The following is a 23,855-nucleotide window of genomic DNA, read 5'->3' on the forward strand; positions in this document are numbered from 1 at the left end:
ATAGTTTATTATTAATATTATTATTAATATTATTATTATTGTTGTTATTATTATACAGAACATTTTTTGTTAGGAAAATACTTAACTCTGCTTGACTTCCAAATATGCAATCCCTAGTTATCTTGTTATTATTAACCAGTATGATTATAAACTACTAACAATCACATTTTTACACCAATGCCATCAGGATACAGCCCACCCAAGGTTTTATAGAACATTTATAAATGTTTTGTGCAGGAAACGATTTTTTTATATTTATAAATGATAGCATTTTATAATAAGGATGATAGCATTACTTCTTACCTGTACAATTCCTGAAGGACAATCTAATTGCTGGGACAAAGACTTTCTATTGCTACACAAGTTGGGGGGTTGTCTGTCTCTGTACAGTAAGGGCTTCTTACTTGCAGGTGCATCAATTTCTCCGATCCAGTACGGATTTACACCTAAGTTAAATTAAAATGTACAAATTAAAATGGACTTACAAATGTAATGACATTGATAATAAAGAGTATGATAAAAATGCCAAATTCCAACACTAGCATTTTTAATTTCCTTTATCAAATTTCAATTATGTAACTAGCAGCAACAAAGGAAAATAAATGTAAAACTGAAAGTTATATACAGATGCTCTGTTGAACAACCAGGTTCCATTACAAAGACTTCTGTTAAGTGAATTGGTCAATAGGTGAGGAGCGTATGTAGTATGCTGTGAGAGCTGAAAAAGTGGTTATAACTCTGGTATTTGTAGCGCAGGGTCCCTGGTTCAAATCTCGGCCAGGACACTATCTGCATGGAGTTTTCAGGTTCTCCTCGTGTTTGTGTGGGTTTCCTCTGGGTCCTCCAATTTCCTCCCATATCTCAAAAACATGCAGTTGGGTTAATTGGCTACCTTCCAAAATTGACCGTGGACTGTATTACAGACATTTGACTATGGTAGGGACAATAAATTGTGAAGCCCTTTGAGGGACAGCTAGTGACGTGACTATGGACTTTGTAATATGATGGCGTTATATAAATTCTGTGTAATAATAATTATTTGATGATGATAAAAACTTGACTTCACAAGGGAATCCCACAACAAAGCAAATAAATATGGGAATTATCATTATTGGAAAGCAATAATACTCACAAATCGCTAACCCATAAAAACAAAAAACAAACAAAACAAAACATAAATAGCTCAGGAACCAGTTATGCTGGGCAATGCAACCGATTTAGGTTTATTGTATTAGGTGAATATGAGTGTAATAGTCTTGTGTATACACTAGGTGGCGATGTTCTTCAAACATTATATTAATGCAGAAAGTTTTAAAATGCCATTTAGCAGAACAGTAGGCCTAAATAGTTATAGTTACTATTGTTGATAACTTTATATATATATATATATATATATATATATATATATATATATATATAAAAATATATTGCATGTTTATTTTGTTCAGACACATTTGTGCATTACTATACATTCAATAATATTACACTTTTGTGTTGTATTAATAATGTACTATTATTTTGAAATACCAAATACAGTTATGCAGTGACATTGGTACTACTGGAAACATAAGGTATTGCCATGTTCTAAAACAACATAAAAGTGTTAAAACTATTTCTGTAATGTACAGTATAAGTGATGTTTAGGAGATGAGGCTATACGAAGATTAAATGAGATGCTTTATTTTGTCTTCAACTTATCCACTCCTTGCTATTGGAGTCTTTGCAATTCAATAAAAGTCACCCGCTGCAGCCTTCACTAATTTTGGATGTGTAAAATTACATGAGCAGTTTGGTGTATAAACTCTGAGAAATGGAATCTGTAAAGCTGCTGTCACACAGACACATAAAAAAGCAAGTTTAAAATATATTCCAGTCTAATTGAGTGCATGGGAGACATAAAGAGGCTGCATTCACAATTGAATTCCTTGCTTTGTACTTTAGTAAGTTGCTGTTAGCATTTGAAGGGTTACTGGGATTTGGTCTGGGGCTGTGCTTAGGTAAACCATAAAAAAGTCAGCTTTTTGTGAAATGTTATTGTAGCACTCACCAGATATAGGAACCTTTGGAGGGGGTGGTGGGTTTAAATACTGCGACTGAAATGCAAACTTTTAGCTCATGTTGTGTTTTGTTCTTTTGTGAAGAACAAAAGTAAAGAGAAAAAAAAGAATTTAAAATGCATTCCAGACCGCTTGCTTAATAAAAGATACAGGTGACACCAAGATGCTGGTTACATGCATTGCATACTTGCAAATTAACTTGAATTGGTTCTTTAGTGTGTTGCTCTATTTAGACTGTCTGGCCATTCACAAAATGTTCCACCTTAATGAGTTGTCCCTTCTGCAATAAAACACACTAAGCTGATTGCAATCTTTTGAATAATGTATTCTGAGCTATGCATAAAACTGGAATACCCAGCTGCTGGTAAAAAAAATAAACTCACATGCGAAGGAGTTACATCATTTCGGCCTTGCCAGTCAAAATGACCGAAGATCCCAAATCCGGAAGAGCAATGTATCAAATTTGCAAAAACTTATTTTCACCGGCAATACATTTAAAATGCTAAACTTGGCTTACTTCCAATGTTAGCGTTCTGTACTCAGACTATAGACATAAATGTTTACATATTCTTAACAAGTATTAAAAAAGCTTTACTCACTGACAAGCTTAGCTAGAATTGTAATTCATACTCATATAATACAAAAAATGGCCCAAAGGAATCTGACATTCCCTCAAATTTCCTGGTAGAGAATCTTTCAGGTGCATGTGTTTCAATGGCAATAATTGATTCCCACCAGGGAATGTTTGAGGTAATGTCAGATTTTATAAATGGAACCCAAAGACTCTGAAATTAGGTTCTATGTGATTACAGTATCTGCTGTTTGTTTACAATTTTAAAGATACATTTTTGCAAAGTGCCTCCACCTACAGGGATTGGTGACTGAGCGTGAAAAACTTTTTCCTGCCTTTTAATTTAAATTATTATTTTTTATTAGTATTATTAATAAAAAGGATTTATATAGCGCCATCAAAATTTGCAGCTCTGAACATAAATCGGGGCTGCAAATGACAGTTACAGACAGTGACACAGGAGGAGGAGCGGACCCTGCCCTGAAGAGGTTACAATCAAATAGTTTAGTTCATTATTTCAGCAACATACACAGAAAAGCTATTAAGTTAAAAATAATTCAAAAGAAATGACAGAACACTGTCCACATCTAAAAGTTACATGGAAAAAACAAAAACCAATAAACAAAGGTCGGATTGCTAAAGTATGCAAGATAAACTCCCCAAAATTATCCTAAAATGTTAAAAATAAAAAGTTGATCTGGACATTATGGTAATTACAAAAATAATTTAGAATACATCAGGGTGGCAAAGAGGAAACAAAGTTTTCAGTTTCATACCTACTTCATGTCTGTGTGTACAAATGAAAGAGGTGGAGCTAATGTACAAAACCAGTGTTAACACAATCCAAATATAATTCAAAAGATTCAAAACTGATATTGTTTAATATGTCAACTTCTTTAGGAACATGATGGAAATGTTGAGAGACCCCCTGCGCTTTGTTGTACTTGTTTTGGCAGTACCCTAGGCTAAGGATCAGGTTATTCGATCTCCCAAAAATATACAGAGGCTACTTTTCTGAACAACCATCTTTATTCTTACTGCACAATATGCTGCTCCTAAAACACTATGGAGGTTCAGTACTGATTTAATTGATCAGTTCTCTCAGGGCTTGCACCCTCTTGTTCTGGAAGAAGACTGTACCCCCCCCCCCCCCCTAATGGAAGATCTCACTTTATTCAGTGCATCTTTCTTTGGTGTCACATGTAGAATTTCAGGACTCCAATAAAAAAGGACTTTCAAGGTACTCCAGGGTCGGTGTTCCCTTTCTCCAATGCCCCTCAACCTCTTTTATTTTTCCCCCTCTCTATCTTCCCTTTCTCCTTCTTTGTTCTTCATTATTTTTTTTTTTTGCCTACGTGAGTTACTCACTTACATTTCTCACAATTTTTCAAATACCAAACAACTACATAACTTTCTATATGTCTAGACCCTCACAGGGTAATAGTATATATATATGGAATGAGTTCTGGACAGCCATCCCTTGGGGCTTGATACCTAAATACTGTTTACTACCCAATGAAGGTGGCTTCTCTGAACTTGTTTAGATACCCTTTTTAGTGAAAAGGGTTGTACGCTTAAAGCTAAGACCACAGACCGTTGATTCCTTCTGGGATTATTATCTTTTTTATATATATATTTTACTACCCTGGGAAGTTAATGACAGCTCTAGTATTCTGTATTACTTTTTTGAATACAAGGTCATATAATATATATAGTTAAAAGTACATTCAGATTTACAGATTTTCAATGTGCATTATCCAGCTTTATTTTATCACTTTTATCATACATGCGTACAGGCTTTCTTATATTAAACAATGGTTTGTTTTGCTGCATCCCAACTGTGTTGCTTTTGTTTTCTACCTTTCATCCCAAATTCATTTATCTGATCACAGATAGGAAACCAGAAAACAAAATGGAAAAGGGCAAAGACTTCAACTATGGGGAAAGATTACCTGAACCTAATTTATTCTCCCTTCTAGGCACACAAAAATATGTTCACTTATGAATGCATAAAAGGTATATGGCAGTGGTCGCCAACCAGTGGTCCACAAGAAAATTTTGGTGGTCTGCGTCTCTGGCCGGAGCGCCCCGGAGTGGGGTCAGAAGAAAGACCAGGTGGGTGGGTGCACCACTGTGTACCATGTCCTCTGTACGGATCTCAGGTTCTGGAGAGTGGGCGAGTTCTCCCATCATGACATCACTATGGGGGATGTTTCTTTCCCTTTGAGTGACACCGACCACTAAATCTACCGGCTGTGGACCACAGATGTGCCGGGAGCCGGTAAATTTAGTGGTCCGTGGATCCGAAAAGATTGGCGACCACTGATACATAGAATATGATCCAAATATTAAATTTGGTTCAAAGTTGCAGTTAATTGAACTGATTGCCCCTGGAGGAAAAAATAGTTGAATCTGCTCATAGAAAAATTATGTTGTACAGTAAGAGTTTTAAAAATGTTCCTATAAAATGCTTTACAAAAGGGCAGGGTGTTTCCATATGCACAAATACCATATATAAGGAACTAATAATGTTTTTAAGAAATAACATTGTTTATTGTTAATCCAGGGGACATCAGGTGGCATTTGGTATCAGAAAGGAGTTTTGTCCCTGTTTTAGTTACTGGATTCCTATACTTTTTTTGCCTTCCTCTGGGTCAAGTGAAGATTTACTGTCCTGAGAATGCAAGGTATTTACAATTTTGTTATTTAATTTATCATTTGATTTAACTCAATGTATATGAGACTTGAGACGTACACTTTTTTCAACTAGACTAATGATATATCTATGAATGCTAAGAAAACTGGGAAACGTTTATCTAAATGTTGTTATTTGCATAGAGTGGAACCTCTATCTGATATCTGAAAAATTTGCACTACACATTGCTATTTTATATAATGCTTTTCTGCAATTGTATTATCTTAAAGCCTCTTTGTATTTTAGATTTTTCTCATGCATAACAAACTACTTTAGCAAACAGCTCCATTTAGTAGAGTATGTGTAATGAGAACAGATTGTTTTTCTTAATAGCAAGTAAACAGTAACTATATTATTCATACATTTATTCCCAAATTGTCACTGTCCAGTAAATGCTTGCATTTCATTTACCGCTACAGGACAATGCAGCCATTTTTATATGAGACGCTTAAATAAGAAAACCATTTGTCTTTTGTCATAGTAAAATATGTACAGAAAGAAAGACGTACTTGTTGAGTTACTCCGTGTCCTCACACATGGAACCTTCATTAGGGAATGGTTTTCAAGCTTAGCTTGACTTTCTACAAAGGCATTCAGTGCTGCTTCCTATGAAATAGAATAATATATTATTTAGTATTATTATGCAGCTATTTTCTTCATAATCACAACACTAATATAAGGATTATATGTGAATATTGTAAGCAGAAAAAAAATCCACCAGGATAGAGTTAAGGCTGTTTGCTATGGATAATCTGTATACAGCATACTTGTAGACAAAGATCTCTGAAATCCAAGATGGGGCTATGAAAGAAGCCACATGCCAAATGTGATAAAGTGCTGGCAGTCTGGAGCTCTGTTATAGAAAACAGTTGTTTTTTATAGATGAAGTTCAACAAACATTGCTGTTTTTTTCCACAAAGAGAAAGAAAAGTATTCATGACAAGTAATCTTATCTTCTGCGACACAGAAATGCAATTAAAAAGGAAAAAAGGTTTATCGCACAGTAATTGATTACATACAACTCTGTTTTTATAAGTCACTGATATTCTATGTTACTGGTATCTAATACTAGTACTTTATTACAGTATCCTATCAATTAACAAAAAACAACAAGTAGAAGAACTTGTGTCTAGGTTCTGCATAGTCTACCATATACAGTATATATATTGGAGGTCTAGAAATATTACAAGCCCTTGCTGCTTTAGCTTGTTTGATTTTTGCAAATGAGGATTTTCTGTTGGGAGGATGAGATCAGTAAAATACTTGTCAGTCAGTCCACACATCTTTTAATGTGAAGATTTATATCCTCAACTTAGGTGATGAAGGGAGGGTTTTTATAGCAATTGCCAGGCAGATCCCAATGTAGTAAAAGGAATATATATATTACATTTAGCTGGAGGGAAACCGCACAAAACAATCCAGAAAAGTTAAATTAAATAATGTATCTGGTATCCCTGCCATAGTTATGTTAATTTAAAGGGCGTATTTATGAAAGCTTTCAACATTGTTTAAAGCACTGTTTCTCAACCAGGATCCCTGGAACCCTAGGGTTCCTCCAGAGCTTGCTGGGGGTTCCTTGAGCAATTTGCAGCTCTCAGATTAGTTTAAGTGGCAGCCTAATATTTTTTGGCTATCCGTGTGGGATCCTTCTCACGGACCAGTAGTTTAAGAGTAATTCTTCCCACTGACCGCCATGTTAATACTGTTAATACCTGAAGATCTTATTTCAAGGATTTCTTCATGTTAAAAGGTTGAGAAATAGTAGTTTAAAATATGCCTTGCTGAACGGCACCCAACATACCTTCTTTAACTTTTTTGGTGTTTTCCAATGTATAGGGGGGTAGGCTATTCAAATAAATAAATTTCTCTCAGCGTGAAATTTTTATACACATGATAATAACCTTCTTTCACTTTCCTCCAACTTTAACCCCGATGGCTCTGTTTGAGATGACCAATACTGAAAATCTCCTACAACACCAGCCTTACATACTCACATACTCTTTTACTCATATATATATATATAATACATAAGGATTAGTGACTCATAAAGGTATGCAAGGATATGGATAATTACATATTATCTTATTTTGTACATCAGTGGTCCCCAACCTGTGATGGTTTGCAGCTCTAGCCAGTGCACCCCGCAGCAGGATCAGGTAAAGGACTCCGCTTGTGGGGGGGGCACCAGCCAGACCCATCTAAACCTGCGATAGGAGAGTGGGCAGGTTCTGGCATTATGACATCACTGCTTTGAGTGACACATGGCTCCCCGTGCATGCACAATCCAGAGTCTGAAAATTTAGTGGTCCGTGAGCTCCAAAAAGGTTGGGGACCACTGCTGTATATGCAGTGTGACTCAATGTTAACACAGAGCAAGTGCACATTGAGTAGGGGAAGTGCAGTGTGTCATAACTGAATGTGAACAACTTTTCTGTTTTACTGTGAACTTTAAGGATGAATATTTCCACAAACTTTATAACTACATAGGTTATTGAGAGTTTGTTTAAAATATATACTGTTTGTTATTAATATACTTCTAATATTATGCCCAAAGCCTGGAAATAGTTCTAATTTGAACTGAAATTTACCTTAAGAGATGACTTGTTAGGACTTTTGTCAATAGAGGTGCTTTTGGAAAGAATCACTTTCTTACTTGTAGGTTCTGGTATGTTATTATTTTGTAGGATGCTGGAAAAAGGTGATTCCAAATCTTGCATGCTGCACCGTGATATCTCTGTGATTTCAGAATATTTATCTTCTAGGCTGGACCCATCATCACTGTTTTTACCGTTGCACAGAATAAGCGATTTGGATATGGATCGGAAGTTCTTGCCTTTCTTTATTTTTTTTCCTGTGCTGTTCTGTCTGTCCATCTTCAGAGAGGACTTAAAAATGCTTGATCTCTCGTAACCATGTTTATTTGGCATGTCAGGATGTCTTCCTACATCACCAGACACGTAACATTATTTCTGAAAATACAATGGAAATCATATTGTATAAATGAATTGGGTAGCAACATGAAGACATAAATACTTAATAATTGTTTCATAAGAGATTTCATAATCATTCTACTGGCAGCACATGTTCACTCATGATCAGGAATCATTCCTTAAAAGTTGTTGTTTATGTAATGAACTCTCTAGTAATGTTATGCCAAATTAAATGGTTGTAATCAAATTACCCCAAACTGAACTTTTAGTTCAACAGCTCAGCTCTTGGATCAGATGACAGATTTTCTGACCTATAAAAAATTGGAATTAAAGTTGATCTTCTAGTAGAAGGAAAATAATCAACGGGTTTTCCGTATTCTAATTACAGGAATACTGTGGAAAATGCTTCATTTTAAGGCGCAGTTTCCATCTGTAACTGCCAAAGTTAGGTTTACAGAATATCATAAAAATAGCAGCATTTTTACAAATCATAAGGAAGAGAATTTAGCAAAAATATCCTACATAGCATGTATCATTCCTAAATCCCAGTGAATGCTTTTCAATGTGTGAACAGTAAGGATGCAGTAACATGGAGTGGAGGATAATGGGCTTCCTATTCCAAAAAAAAAACTGTTAAAGTTGGTGACAAAATTGTGGATTCTAACCAGCTGTTTAGGATAAATCACGTTTAATTTGCAGTATGAATATTATATCTTTCTGTACGTATTAAAGAATAACATAAATTGATCCAAATCTTTCACTTGAATAATTGTGACATGGATTTCCAGATTATACTGTAGATAAAGGATGTTCTTAGATTGAAAGCCAAGCTTCTTTATAGATTTGTAATTATATTACAAGAAACTGACTAAAAAAGAAAAGAAGACTATTACAAGTAAAGGGCTAAAAATAAAAAATGTGAACAAGCAGGTTTTTTTTTTTTTTTTTGCAGAAGGGAGAAGCTATTTCTCTGCAATAAAACAAACTTAACTGCATGTTCTCACTCTTTTCAGTCAAGGATGCTGAGCTGTGCATGCTCTAATGACACCTGCATACATTAGTGCATATTATCCAGGCAATTTTTTGCACTCGTTTTGTAATTTTACTCTAATTTTCCTAAAAGGAAAAAAAACTACCAAGTAACATGCAGTTTTTCATTGATCACATCAAAATCTCTAAATGACATTTCCCCCAAGGCCATGTACACATTGGGTCTGACTTATTAAAGCTCTCCAAGGCTGGAGAGGATATACTTTCATTAGTGAAGCTGGGCAATTCAGAAAACCTGGAATGGGTCTGGTCCAGGATTCAAAACATTTGCTAGCAAATAGTAAATGACCTAGAAGAAATCAATCCCAGGTTTGCTGGATCAGCCAGCTTCACTGATGAAAGTGTATTCTCTCCAGCCTTGGAGAGCTTTAATATATCAGGCCTTAGGGGAAATGCCATTTAGAGCTTTTGATATGAAAAATGGCATGTTCCTTGGTAGCTATATTGTCAGTATGCAGCTTTAATTTATAGGAAAAAGATAAAGAATAGTAAATTGTTGTGATAGTAAATTGGGATACCTGTCATTGGGGTACATCCATGTAAAGAACATTGGGTTGATTTATCAATGCTAATATGGACCAGGATTAAAAACATATACAAAATAATAGCAAACTATTTTTAGAAATCTATTCCAGCTTCTCCCATGATAGTCTGTCTTCTCTAGTGTTGAGCAGCTTTATTAAATCAAGCCCATGCCAGTTTTATATAACTAATGATACTTTAAATAAAGTGACCCAGGACCACATTTTCTGTTGCATATTATGTGGCAACAGCAACATCAATTAAAAAAAAAAATACAATTTGTATATGATTATTTGACACATTTGATAACTGTACTTATAATAACTTATACTGTCCAGAACTGCTGCACTGTGTATTTGTTGGTGATTGGCACTTCCAATTGTCACTGGAACACACAACATTCTTGCTGGACATTATTAAAGGGTTCAGATGTAAATTTGTCTTGGACCCTTTACAGATTTATTCTAATCCGAACAATAAAAATTGAAAGTGATAACTATGTGCACCATTGTCCCTCTCTGACCTTTGTGAAGATGTGGGTGGTATTTAGTTGTTATTAAATTTTAACTGTGTGTATTGTTGTTCAGAACATTTTTGTAGGATCTGGGAAATTCTTATAATCCTTCAAGTTACATGAAAAATTGTTTACTAAGGCTTTAACTTTTCTTGGCTTACATAATTATTTTAGTTTCTTGGATAAAGAAGGAAGATTTCATTAAACATTTTCCTGATTCATCATGACTGTTGTCATGCTGGAGAAGTGAATATGACTCAAGCATACTTTACAACTTATCTAAGTTGTTGTACAGCCAGTTTACGTTAAATATGCTTTCTCATTGAATTTATATTTTGTGGTTATAGGTAATGACTGTGTGTATGCTTTGATTGGACGGCTGCTTATATTTTCATGCTTCCCTGCTGTAAATAATTACAAAAAAGATTGCACAGCAATTTGTCATCATCTTTAATATTGTGTCACTGTTTGACAGGTTAGTTATAGCAATTCTAACATTATTGTTTTCAGAAGGATGTGGCACAGTAAATGAAGTACAGACTTAATTTGTTTTTTCATGTGCTTGTAATAGTTGAGCATGCAAGAACTAAAAAAAAAGATAAAAAAATATCCTTTTAAAAGAGCTAAATGAGAAATATTTTGTTGTCCATAAACACAATTACATTTTTTTTTACAGCTTCCATCTAACTAGTGGAGGTCTAAAATGTTTTTTTGGCAGTGTTAATGTTTGTAATATGTTGATAAATACCGGTGACTGGTGAAATGAAGCAAATGAATGATTTGGTGTTGTTAGCACTAAATTAAAATCACATCAGTTCATTTACTTTTTCCTAACTTATGACCTCATAAGGGACAGTCTGTCTTTAGTGCCATCAGTAATACAAAGAACTGAATTTCATGGAATGCCTGCTACTGTAGAAGCCTTGCCTCAACAAATCATAAATAATCAGCTTTTCTAACCTTTTTCAACATGGGGGTACCCTTAAAAAACCCTTGAGGCCTCAGGGAACCCCTGATAATAATTGCTATGTACACAGCTCACAGTATATTAGCATAGTTATCAGTAGGAACATGATGGGGCTGATTTATTATTATTATATTATTAATAAAGCTCTCCAAGGCTGGAAAGAATACAGTTTCATCAGTGAACCTGGGTGATCCAGCAAACCTTGAATGGATTTTTAAAAGTCACTTGCTAATTTTAGAAAATGTTTTCAATCCTGGACTAGATCTATTTCAGGTTTTCTGGATCACCCAGATTCACTGATGAAAGTGTATTTTCTCCAGCCTTGGATAGCTTTACTAAATCAGACCCAATCCCTCCTAAATTGCTGGATTGTGGGAAGAATGTAACTGACCTGAGAGGCACAAATTATTCATTGCTTTTGGAACCCTCAGCAACCTCTGGAGGAACCTTGGGGTTCCATGGGAAACACTGCTACTGATAAACAACAGAAATTGATTCACCCTAGCTACATAAAGCATGTGTTCTTTGGTAGTCTTACACTCAAACTATGAAATTCATTGATAAGTACTGCTGTTGTGGCCGTATGTATTCATAAATCAAGGCTACTAAATATCATAACTTTAAGCATACCCAGATCCAAAATAAAGCATTGAAAGCATTATTCAGAATGCGGGATCCTTCCTGAGTTATGCTCAGCTTCATCCCCGGCATCCAAAAATTGTCACTCGAAAACAATGAATAATTGGTATGTGTTGACATTGCAATTTTTTACAAATATAAAAATGTTGCCCCAAGGGATAGTATGAGTTGCCTACCAGACTACATAGGAATTATTTATATGACTTTAAAATGGTACTGGCTAATTGTTTCATAAAAATTATAAAGTGGCTGTTCCGGTACATTGTTGCCAATATTGTACTATTCCATTTAGCAAACTACTTACATTTTGTACCCTTTGTTCAAGTCTAATACCTAATGATTTATAACTTCTGTATCTTTATTCCTCTAGTTCACTTTAGAATCATTTTTGCTCAGGAATCTTTACTTCTTTCTTTCCTTCTCTAAGCTCTAGTTATTTTCAGTGTTAAGGCTTTCTTTATGTTCATTCATCGATCCACATTTGGAACCCCTCTTCTCATCCATCAGTGGTTTCCTGCAAATGCTTTTGTATTCCAGCTTTAGTGCAATTTGTTTAGCTATCAAGCTCCGAAAACCATCTCTAACGCTGCTTGAGGTCATCTCCCTCTGTTGAACCTTGTCCTAATTTTCAGCAACTCCTGTTATGGAGTTGTGAGTTTTTGGGGGTTTTTTTAGATTATACTCTTTAATTTTTCATCAACAGTTATTGTTTGCTCGGATGAAATAGTTATAGTTATTGCCAATCCCTGGGCTTTGTTCACACTTCTTGTGTTTGCCTTGGGACAATAGAAACGTTTACATGGATCTTACATTCCTGGCTAGTACAACTCTTGGTATTTATGAATATTCTTGTGGGAGAACATTAGGTTATGAAAATGTTTCAAACTTGTTGGCATAAAATTTCTTCTTGGTTTAGCTTGGTTGTTTGGGATTTCCTGTCTGTGATTGTGGTAAGTGAGTAATCCACATCTACCACTAAAATACAGCTGTTTATCATTATGATGTTTGTTGGTGGTGTACGCAATAATAGAATATCATGAATGATTGTTGCTGAAGCAGAGCCACCAAATTTTTAGATATTATTAACAAAATATGTCTTCTTCAATGTGCACCAATAATATGTTCAAGCTATATACAATTGTGCTCCAAGCTGGATATATGCATTGAGATATATTTAATTACTTTAGGTGGTTATCAGGCAAACATAGCCAACAGTGGGTCCTTGTGCAGAACTGACTTGGGGCCCCCTGCCAAACTTATTTGGGGATGCTGTGGGGGGCCATATTAGCTGAGGAGGGTCTGTGGCCCTCATGCAGTGGCACACTTTGCAACTCCCTATATTTTTCCCCGGTGATTATTTACAATATGGGGTAATAGGTGTTAGTACTGTACTGCTTAGGTAGTTGAGTTTATTAATTGTTTTTGTTTCAGTGTAACCATGTAGTTTTTTTAGGTATGGAATGTGTATGCCTAGGCAGACTGTATTTGCATGACAACCACCATAGGCAATGTTCACATGTGCTTCTAAGTGTCTGTAATTGAAATGTTTGATATCCAATGAATGAAAGGGATGGGCCAGGATTATACTGGATGGGTAAGATTAGATAAGTGATGCCTGGATTTCCATCATTAAAAAAATAAGATGATCTTTATCTGTATTCTTTTGCACACTGTAAAGAGCTTTCAGTGTGCAGCGATAGTACAGGAGAGGAGCCTGAACGTCTGTGCCATGATGAAGGTAAGGCTTCAATTCAGTTTTAGCGTAACATTAGCTTATGGGGCATATTTATAAAGCAGTTTAACCTTTACTAAACATTCCCTGCAGGTGAATGTCCCTGGCGTTTCATCAATTTTGAATTGAACTGTATTATGTAAACGACTTGAGTTCTGCAAGTTTTATATTACCAATATACTTGGTTCTTACTGCAGACCCACATCTTAGTTATACTTTATTTTCTGAGTGTAGAGATGGATATATTGTCAATGTAATTTTATGAAATGCAGACATATTTTCCTAACATTTTTTTGATTTTTAGTATAAACAAACTCAACTGGAGATTGCATCCTATAAATCATGTATTACTTTTATTAGTTTTGAACCTTGCCTTTGATCTGATTCCAAAACCAGAGAATACTGGGGCCAAAATATAATACATATGTAAGGTGCAATAAATCAGCCATCTATAACTTTATTTGACACATTTTTTCGTGAGTATTTGCTGCTGAAAATTTATTTCATGTTTTAATTGATTTTTTCTTGTAATGTGATTTATTAAAGGCAATAAAAGGCCATAAAAATACTATTTAGCATCTACTAATGTTTTTATACATAAAGAGCAATGTTTGCAATTATATTTATACATTTTGCAATTGCATTTATGCAGGTTGTTACTATTTGATCTAATATGAAGGTCTCATTGTAGACTTCTTGGAAAATGTTCCTCCTGATTAAGCAAGTTAAGCCAAATACGTTGTGCATATTTAAGTGAACAGTTGCTATATGAGGGGGTGCAGAGAAGTTCCTGGTTTTGCCCCCTTTCTAGATGAAGTACAAAAATGAATGTGGGGGCATATGACAGCCTAATATCTTAATATGTAACTGTGCAAATATCAGGTCTTTGCGATTCTTAAAACTGTTTTTTCTTTTAGTGAGAATCTGTGTCGGCAGAAGCACAAGCAAGTTTAATGTCGTTGGAGTTACGGGCTGTCATTAAGTTTTTGTTTCTCCAGGGAAAGTCAACAAAGGACATCCACACTGAGATGTCACAAACACTGGGGGAGAAGTGTCCTTCCTACAGCACTGTCAAAACCTGGATATGTCATTTCAGGACTGGGCATTTCACTGTTGAAGATGAGCCCCACAGTGGGCACCCCCAACCTCAACTGACCCAGCAACCTGCGATGCTGTCCATGAGCTGATTATTGAGGACCAGTGAATATCTGCAAAAAAGATAGCCCAGATACTTGACATCTTATGGGAGCGTGTTGGGTTTGTTATCACCACTATCCTAGACATGTGCAAGCTTTCAGCAAAATGGGTGCCGAAACGTTTGAACAATGATCAGAAGAAGGAACGAGTTGAAGCATCCAAAGCCGTTTTGACCCATTTTGAAGCTGCACAGGACTTTTTAGCTAGGTTAGTGACTGAGAATGAAACCTGGCTCCACATCTATGATCCAGAAATCAAGGAACAGTGAGTAATAGTGCAACAGCGGGTCCCCACAGCCAAAGGAGTTCCAAACCCAGAAATTAACCAAGAAGTCATGGCGTCCGTTTTCTGGGACAAAGATGGTATTCTGTTGGTGAACTACCTACCTCTGGGCTCTAGTATCACCAGACAGTGTTAGGCTAACCTCCTGGACCAGCTGGAGGAGGCAATTAAGACGAAACGCCATTGAAAGTTGACCAACGGGATCCTTTTTTTGCTGTACAATGCACCTGCGCACATGTCCAACGTTGTAGCTGCCAAATTGAACACTCTGGGTTTCCAATTGGTCCACCATCCCCCCTACTCACCTGACCTGGCCCCTTCGGACTATTATCTGTTCCTGAATTTGAAGAAACACCTGAAGAGGCAATGTTTTGAGGACATTTCTGACGTCAAACATGCTGCTGAGAGCTGGTTTGCTGCCCATCCAAAGGACTTTTATTTGAACGGTCTAGAAAAGCTGCAACTACGCTGTACCAAGTGCATCAGTCTCAGGGGGGAATATGTTGAATAAATAAGAAATTTCATAAGCCTGGCTCCCTTCATTCTGGGCAAACCCAGGAACTTCTCAGCACCCCCTCATAAACTTGGATGTCACATGTCTTTAAAATGTTACAATTACATTGCTTTAAAATGTTTTGAAAATAAAGCTTGTTTTAATAAACTAACTTTTAATATTAGTACCATTAAAGTCCCACAGCTATACAAGTGAATGTGTATATTATAAGGGATGCAGTATTTGAAACCATTTATTATAGTGCTGCTCGGAAAACAAGAACATTGTTTTATTAGACAGTGTCACTTTGCCTATTCAGGGAAAGTGTCCACACATATCCCACCCTCCTACAGCTAAGTATACATATGTCACGGTTCTGCAAGGCAGGATGGTAGATCTCTGTGTCACCATCTCAGTTGGCAGAGATGTGCACAGGGCGCAGAGTCTAAGCAGCTGCCCGGTCTTCACCAGAGCCTCTAGAGGTGAGGGTGTTGCGCTCTGGGCAACTGCCAGGTTGTGGCCCCCATGCACGTAGAGGCAGGTGACTGCTGATAGGCAAGAACACGGCGTGGTAACAGAACGAGGGACAAAGAGTAGTCAGACAAGCCTGAGGTCAGGAAAGGCAGCGATCAGGACTAGTCAAGGTCAAGCCAAGGTCGATACACAAATAATCAGGAACAACAGGATCAAACAACAGGGACTTGGAAGCAGAGCTAAAGGAACTCTTTGTTCTGGCAACTTCCTATTGCCAGTCTCATCCTTTATATAGGGAGGGTCAGGTGATGGATGGAAGCCATGTGACCTGCTGGCACTTTTCCCCACCACCAGATGGAGTGCTGGAGACGAGAGGTAGATGATGTTCACATCTCCACCAGAGGGGGAGTGCGTCTGTGAAACACTCATCCTCTGAGGTAAGGGAGCAGCTGACTGGGAGTCACATGATCTGGGCCAGGAATTGAGCCAAGGAGAAGATCCCTGAGCAGAGCTGGTGTTGGCAGCAGGAGAGTGCAAGGTGGGTGACACTGAAGGGGCTACAGATCCCCTGGTCTTGTGGGGATCTGTGACAACATACCCGGCCATAGACATGCACTGCCTCCCTGCCTGTGTAAGCTTCGATATCCATAGGTTGCAAAATGGAATGAGCCTGGGGATAGGCAGCACATGTCTGAGTTCTGTCTCATGGGGAGTTTGTGTGATCCAAAATCCCTGCTCTATGAGCAAAGGGTAGGAAGGGGCAAGGGAGTGTTTCTTGATGCTTTTATTATTATACAACTGGATAAAGTTAAAGCTGTTTGCACTTACCACAATGACTATTTATATCGTTACTATAAACTAAAGCTTGTGAAATGAAATTATTTTTAGGAAATCCATTCCAGATTTATTAGATCACCCAGGTTGTCCAATGACAGTCTATCTTCTCAAGTCTTGGAGAGCTTTAATAAATCAAGCCCAATATGTCTTTTTTCCTTCAGTATTTCTTAACTGCCTATTACTCACAAAATTCTAGCCATCTCTGATCATTATTTGCATACCTCCCATTTGTCCCTGATTTAGAGGGACTGTTCCTCGGATTCAAGCTCCTCTGTCTTTCTTTCCTCCTTAGCTGTCCTTTTGTTTCACTTATTATATACACCTTTATACATATATACCTTTATACAAATTGCATTATTTATCAATTAAAAAAGTGTTTTTTTATTTTTTGCACCTAACCTTTTATTCACCCTCTGAAATATTCCATTTGTTATTTCCAAAACTTGGGAGGTAAGCATTTGAAGTGTAGAATCACATTTTTTCAGTTTGGAATGTGCTAATAAAATTTCCCTTTGTATGTGCTAATAAATAAGTTTTATAACTAATAAGATTGAAAAAAATCAGTTCATTTTCTAATGACCAAAAGTTTTTAAAGTAGATCTAAGCCCATAGATCAGTGTTCCTCAACTAGGGTTTTATGGGACCCAAGAATTCCTCCACAGTCAGTTTATTATTATTAATATTAATATTATTATAGAACAGTATTTGTAAAGCTCCAACATATTATGCAATGCAGTACATTAAATAGGGGTTGCAAATAATAAACAGATATAAACTGTTACACAGGAGGTGGAACGGACCCTGCTAAAATGAGTTTACAATCTAGGAGGTGGGGAACGTTTACCTAAAACTAATTATGTTTTTGGCTATCTGTAAGGGTGACATTCTTCCCACTAGCCAGCAATGTAGGAGGAATTGTTCCTAGTGACCACCATGCTAATATACTGTGAGCTGTGGATGTAGTAATTATAGTAGGGTCCTTAAAGACCTGAAAGGTATTCCAAGAAGTTCCCAATGATAAAGTAAGGAAACACTGCCATAGAGTAAAACCTCATATAAGCTTATAAAGGTTCATTTAAATTAAAACAGTATTTAACAGTAATTTGTTGAAACAGTATCTGGTGACCCTGCTTGTTTTTGTTTGGGAACTTCCAGTTATGGAATAGCAAATATCTCCCACATGTACCTTACCAGTTTGATAACACAAGCAATCATACAAAAGGTTAACATAAATCAGCAGCACTGACATGCATACAAAAGAAATAAAGTAAAAATAGGATTTTTCTTAAAGCTGAACTTAAAAATCTCTTTTGAATTGCTAGCAGGCAGGCTTTTATTACAAGGACTCTGGGAATCTCTTCTGCAAAAAAAGCTCTTTTTCTGCCTGCCAGTAATTTTTTTCTAGTTTTAAAATAATCCAATGATATGTCCAACCTAGTATACAGTTTCTGCAGGTTCTGGGTACAAGGAAAAAAAACCCTACATGGACACCAATGAAGATGATCAAGCAAGCTTATGGCCCTGGACTTAGAAGAAGACTGGGAGAAGATATCAGCGGCAGTGAAAGTGCAAGAAGGAAACCTCTGGAGGAGAGTGTTAAGATGAAATTTGGGATTCCCAAATTAATTTCCCAGTGTAAATTGGCCCCAAGGGGATACAGATACTGTACTACCAACCAGTCAAGATGAAGGCATTGTGCAAATGATTCAAGGAGTCTCACCAGTGCATTGCATTTCAGTACATTCCCTAACACATCCAATAGTTACACACAGTGGTGGGAAAGACCGATCCTTACCACTCACCATTGCTGGGGACGCAGACATGTTACCTATACTTCTACTATGAGGTTTGAAACATGGCAAATACTTTCTCTAAGCATGTATTGAACTTTTAGGGCAATTCAGTAATAAATACAGCATTTGTTTAAAAAGGATCAATTAAAGGATTTGGGAAATTGTTATGTGCCAAGTACTGAAGTAAATACAATTTATAAAAGTTGATTAAATATGTAAAACTGTAATACTGCTAAACTTGTTCAATGGAGTAACAAGTCAATTTTGCAGTTATTTGGTTAAATAATATTAACTGTAGGTTCTTGTATAGTTTGTTAAACAGTATGTGCATTTAACTTTTGAATCTGGAAACATGACTCAGACGCTCCATAATATAAATTTGTCCTTGGCATTGACCTGTGAGTGAAAGCCATCCAAATCATTTCCCCATTCATGTTACGCCATACTGACATCCAGAAACGCCTACTAATGACAAGTCTGAATAAGAGGGTTTTTAGTTTAACAAGACCTCCTTGCCCACTGTTGAAAAACAACATATCAGGGGCCATCATTCCCCATATACCAATAATCCAGAGTATTGAGGAGTGCAAATGTATTGGCATAGAAAGGTTTCCACCCACAATAATGAAAATAATAGTCCAGTGGTTAAATGATGATTCTGAGAAATAGTGGAGGTGGGGGTTAATGGTGAAAACTGGGCAGAGGTATACTCATTTCATAATCATAGTACTCGTTTAGGTGTTTGACAATAAGTTTTACATGCCAATTTAAACACATTGCAAACGTAATAACAAAATAAGTAAATCAAAACCGATAGCTATGAAGTCAAAGAAGAGCCTTGTTTTCACCAAAAAAAAAAAAAAAAACAGAAAACAACTTTTCTAGAGGACCTGATCCTGGTAGTTTTCTTACATGGCACCTTCAGATTGCAACTCTTGAGGTTGCCCTCTGCAATGATGGCTGACAGTATGAGTTTAATTGAATTTGGCAGCAAGATGGCATAGAGGTTAGCACTCTGGCCTTTGCAGCGCTAGGTCTCAGGTTTGAATCTCAGCCGGGGCACTATCTGCATGGAGTTTGGGGGTGCTCCCCGTGTTTGTGTGGGTTTCCTCCCCTATCCCAAAAACATGCACTTAGGTTAGGCTTCCCCCCCAAATTGACCTTAGACTGTATTAATGACATATGAATATGGTAGGAACATTAGATTGTGAGCCCCTCTGACATGGCTATGGACTTTGTAAAGAGCTGCATAATTGTCACAGATCCCTGCGGGTCCAGGGGATCTGTGCCTCCTTCAGTGCCACCCACCTTTCACTCCCCTGCTGCCAGCACCAGCTCTGCTAAGGCATCATCTCCTCAGTACATGTCCTGGTCCAGGTCATGTGACTCCCAGTCAGCTGCTCCACTACCACAGAGGACTAGAGTGTTTTGCCGATTTGCTCCCCCTTCTGGTGGAGTTGTGAACACCACCAACCTCTGGACTCCCTCTGGTGGTAGAGTAGGATGCAGCAGGTCACATGGCTCCATTCTCAGGCCCTGCCCTTAAAAGGAAATGAAGGGCAACAGGAAGTTGCCTGAACAAGGAGTTCCTTGGGCTCTGCTTTCATGTTCCTATTGTTTGTTTCTCCTGCTGCAGATTCTTTATGTACTGACCCCGGCTTGTTTCCTGACTACGCTTGTTTGCTGCCCATCCTGACCTCTTGCCTGTTTCCTGACCAACCTTGTTCTCTGTCTGCCCTGCCCTGCCCTTTTGGCTCGTCTGACTTCTCTCATGGATTTACCTTGGCACTACGTTTTTCTTCCAGCTTGCTAGCCCGCAGCACAACACCTTCACCTCTAGAGGCTCTGGTGAAGGCCGGGCATCTACTTAGTCTCTGCGCCCCGTGCACATATCCACTTACCGAGCTGGTGACACAGAGGGTCCCCTATCCTGACGTGCAGCTACCGTGACAATATTATGTTGGAGCTATATAAATACTGTATAATAATAATAATACATGCAATACATGGAAAAACTAAATTCAGTCCAACCGTTTAGCAGAGTCATAACACCAGCAGAAAGTCATGGCAGCAGACATAATACAGGAACTACAGATTAGGCCAAGGTCACTAGGGCAGTAGATTCCATTAATCTGTGCAGACAGATGTATATACAAGTCAAGGTATACATTTCCAGAGTCATCAGACACAGATAACCTCCACAGGTTAAGATAGGGGAAGGGACATAAACCTATAGGAAATGTACATACAATGATACAGTGCATTGAGCAAGAACCAGCAGATTCATCATATTAAGTACCATATGGCAGGCTATATTGTTCACAACCGATGGTTCTCACACCAAATAACAGCATTAAATCAGAATGTTTCAGCAGAACACTTTGACCCAAAGATAACACCCTGCACAGAAAAATAATCAGACTCAATCTAGTTTAAGCTGTGACCCCAATGGTTTTCCAGAAAAACCAGCAGTACAAAGCAGGGGAACTCTATCACTGGCCATGTACCTGGCCAAATGATATTGATTGGTCGCATTCACTGTATTAAGGCACACAGAGCAAGAAAACAATGAAACACAATAAGAAGAAGGTGTCAGCATGGGAAGAGAACACTCTGACCCAAAGATAATGCTCCATCAGGGAAAACAGTCCAAAAAGGATCTAATAACATTTCTAGGATGCTGTTTATTCGGAATCCTCATGATCCTATTTTTCTCACCATATCCACCACACACCCCATTCTGAGCTGGCCCCAGATTACCCCTGTCACCTCCTGTCCTAAGGCTACCCCACCACATTGCAGGAACATAACTTTGGAAAACTATATTGGTAATAATACAAAAACACATCCTTGTGTTAAAAAAAATATAGTTTTTTAAAAAAATGATTTTATGTGTATCTACCAATATTGGCCCAATATCAAAAGCAGGGGGTATACCTATTAGTTGTAATGCAAAATGAGATATATTTTAAATCTTGCAATGAATGCTGTTCAGCCAGATCAGGGAAACCCTTGGTTTAAGATATTTATTCTGGGTTTGTGCTAGATGACATTTGTTGTACTTCAGCTTTGGGCTATGCTGTCTAATGCTGGTTGACACTGTATTTGGGTGTTTCAGATGGTCATCTACATTTTGGAAAAGATGGACTCATCCAGGTATCATCCAGATCAATTTGGATTTAAAAAGTGCAATTTGAAACCAATCCATCACTTGTATTAAAATTCATACAGTTGCACAGTAGTGCAAAAAGCAGTTTTTTTCATGATTTTCCTCCCTCACTGTCCAAGGCGGGAAACTAGCAAGCTTTCCCCAAATCCATTAAAGGAAACTTCAGAGGAAAGACAATTTCCTGCCAGAGTATCACATCCTAGGGTCAAATAAATGGGAAAATGGACCTTTTTTCTGAAAAGGAACACGTTAGGCAATATCTCTATTTTCAAACACAAACACAAAGTGACATAATGGGAGTAAGGTGAGTTTATTTCTAACTTTCCTTTGCAGGTATGTTTTTCACCAACATTTAATAGGTTGTCTAAAAAGGGGTTTGGGACCCAACCATTTTAAGCAGACATTCCATTTTTGCTTACAGTCTGTTTTAAACCATAACTAAAGTCCGTGATCAGGCAGGGCCTTATCGCAGAAAAGGACAAGTGATGTCCCTGCAATATGCATTCTTACTTGCATAATTACTCTCTTCATTTGTCCAATTCATCTGGGATTCCCGGCTTCTGCAGTTGCCAAGACTAAATAAAAAGTAGGGTTTTGTAGGTGTGCAGGAGTAACATCATCCCAGCCACCCAAGATGGTCAAAGATCAAAACAAAGAAGAGAAAAAAGACGAAGATGGCAGCACCGGCAGTGGAACGCGGACAGTTGAGTATGAACTGGGTTTAGTTCTCTTGTAGAGAGCTACAAATGCTGCATGGAAATGCAGTGAATGCTGAAATCTGAAAAAAGTTAAAAAAAGGATGAAGCTGAAATATAAAAATTGTAATATTTGGTAATTTAAACTACATGGCTTCATATGTATCAAAGCTATTAGGATTAACATTTATTGCCGCCACACTTCTGTTTTTTTTTCTCCTACTTTTACACAAATGAACCGAAGATGAGTGAGAAATTCATTGATACAGTTTCTGGATCGATTAGAAAAATCCAACGAATTTTCCTGCAAAGCAAAATAAAGCAAACCTTGTCAAGAGGCAATATTCTGAAAATTCTTTAATCTCTCCTAGGCTGTCATATGGCCCTAACGCACATGGTCTGAGGATTAACAAAGAAAGTCCTTTGTATAAGAAGGCAGGCATTCTAAATATGACTTCTGGAGACCACAGGCTGAGGGAGGCTGAATGCTGTCTCTTGTGTAGTAGGCTGCAGTGTGCAGGGTTGGGCATTTCAATACTACATTTCATAACTCACAAATAAAAGTTTTGTTTAATAAGTTGTTTATCTAAAATGAACCTACAATAACTGTGGGTCTATGCTAATTAACTTTAAACACACAGAAGCAAAGTTGTCTTTCAAATTCATTATCCATAACATCATAGATCCATGGGATATCTGGGTATTAATAATCTATTCTAATCCAGCAGGTTGGTTCTATTGTGAAGTGAGTTGATAAAAAGGTCCCATGAAGCAATATTTCGATCAATGATAGGGAAAAATAGGGCGTAATTCCCTGCGACCATCTGTCAATATCATACACAACCGATGCCAAGAGTAAAAACAACATACATAATGCTACCTGTTGTTAACATTAAAAAGAACCTGAGCTCTAATAGTGAAAATTTGCTTTGTTATAGGACACCCTTAGAAATGTCGAGTGCGCCCAATCAGTACTCAGAAAAAAAGTAGATGGCAGCTCGGTGGCGCAGTGGTTAGCACTCTGGCCTTTGCAGCGCTGGGTCCCTAGCTTGACTCTTGGCCAGAACACTATCTGCATGGAGTTTGCAGGTTCTCCCCGTGTGGGTTTTCTCCTAGTACTACGGTTTCCACATTCAAAAACATGCAGTTAGGTTAATTGTCTTCCCCCCATATATACCTTAGACTGTGTTAATGACATATGACTATGAACTTAGTGAAGAGCTGCATATAAAAGTTGG

At 37.3% G+C, this 23,855-nt stretch overlaps 1 protein-coding gene across 1 annotated transcript in view; it reads right to left on the reverse strand.

Moving 5' to 3' along the window:
- Positions 1-8,288, reverse strand: part of LOC140322559 (pro-interleukin-16-like) — a 9,606-nt gene extending 1,318 nt beyond the window's left edge. Inside the window, exons 1-3 of the mRNA XM_072399111.1 lie at positions 7,912-8,288; positions 5,833-5,929; positions 304-446 (exon numbers count right to left, since the gene is read on the reverse strand). Of these exons, the coding sequence (XP_072255212.1) occupies positions 304-446; positions 5,833-5,929; positions 7,912-8,250 (579 nt within the window). The 5' untranslated portion in view covers positions 8,251-8,288. The remainder of the gene's footprint in view (positions 1-303; positions 447-5,832; positions 5,930-7,911) is intronic.
- Between the last annotated feature and the right edge of the window lie 15,567 nt (positions 8,289-23,855).

The sequence above is a fragment of the Pyxicephalus adspersus genome, chromosome 2 (assembly GCF_032062135.1).
Source record: "Pyxicephalus adspersus chromosome 2, UCB_Pads_2.0, whole genome shotgun sequence".
NCBI lineage: Eukaryota > Metazoa > Chordata > Amphibia > Anura > Pyxicephalidae > Pyxicephalus > Pyxicephalus adspersus.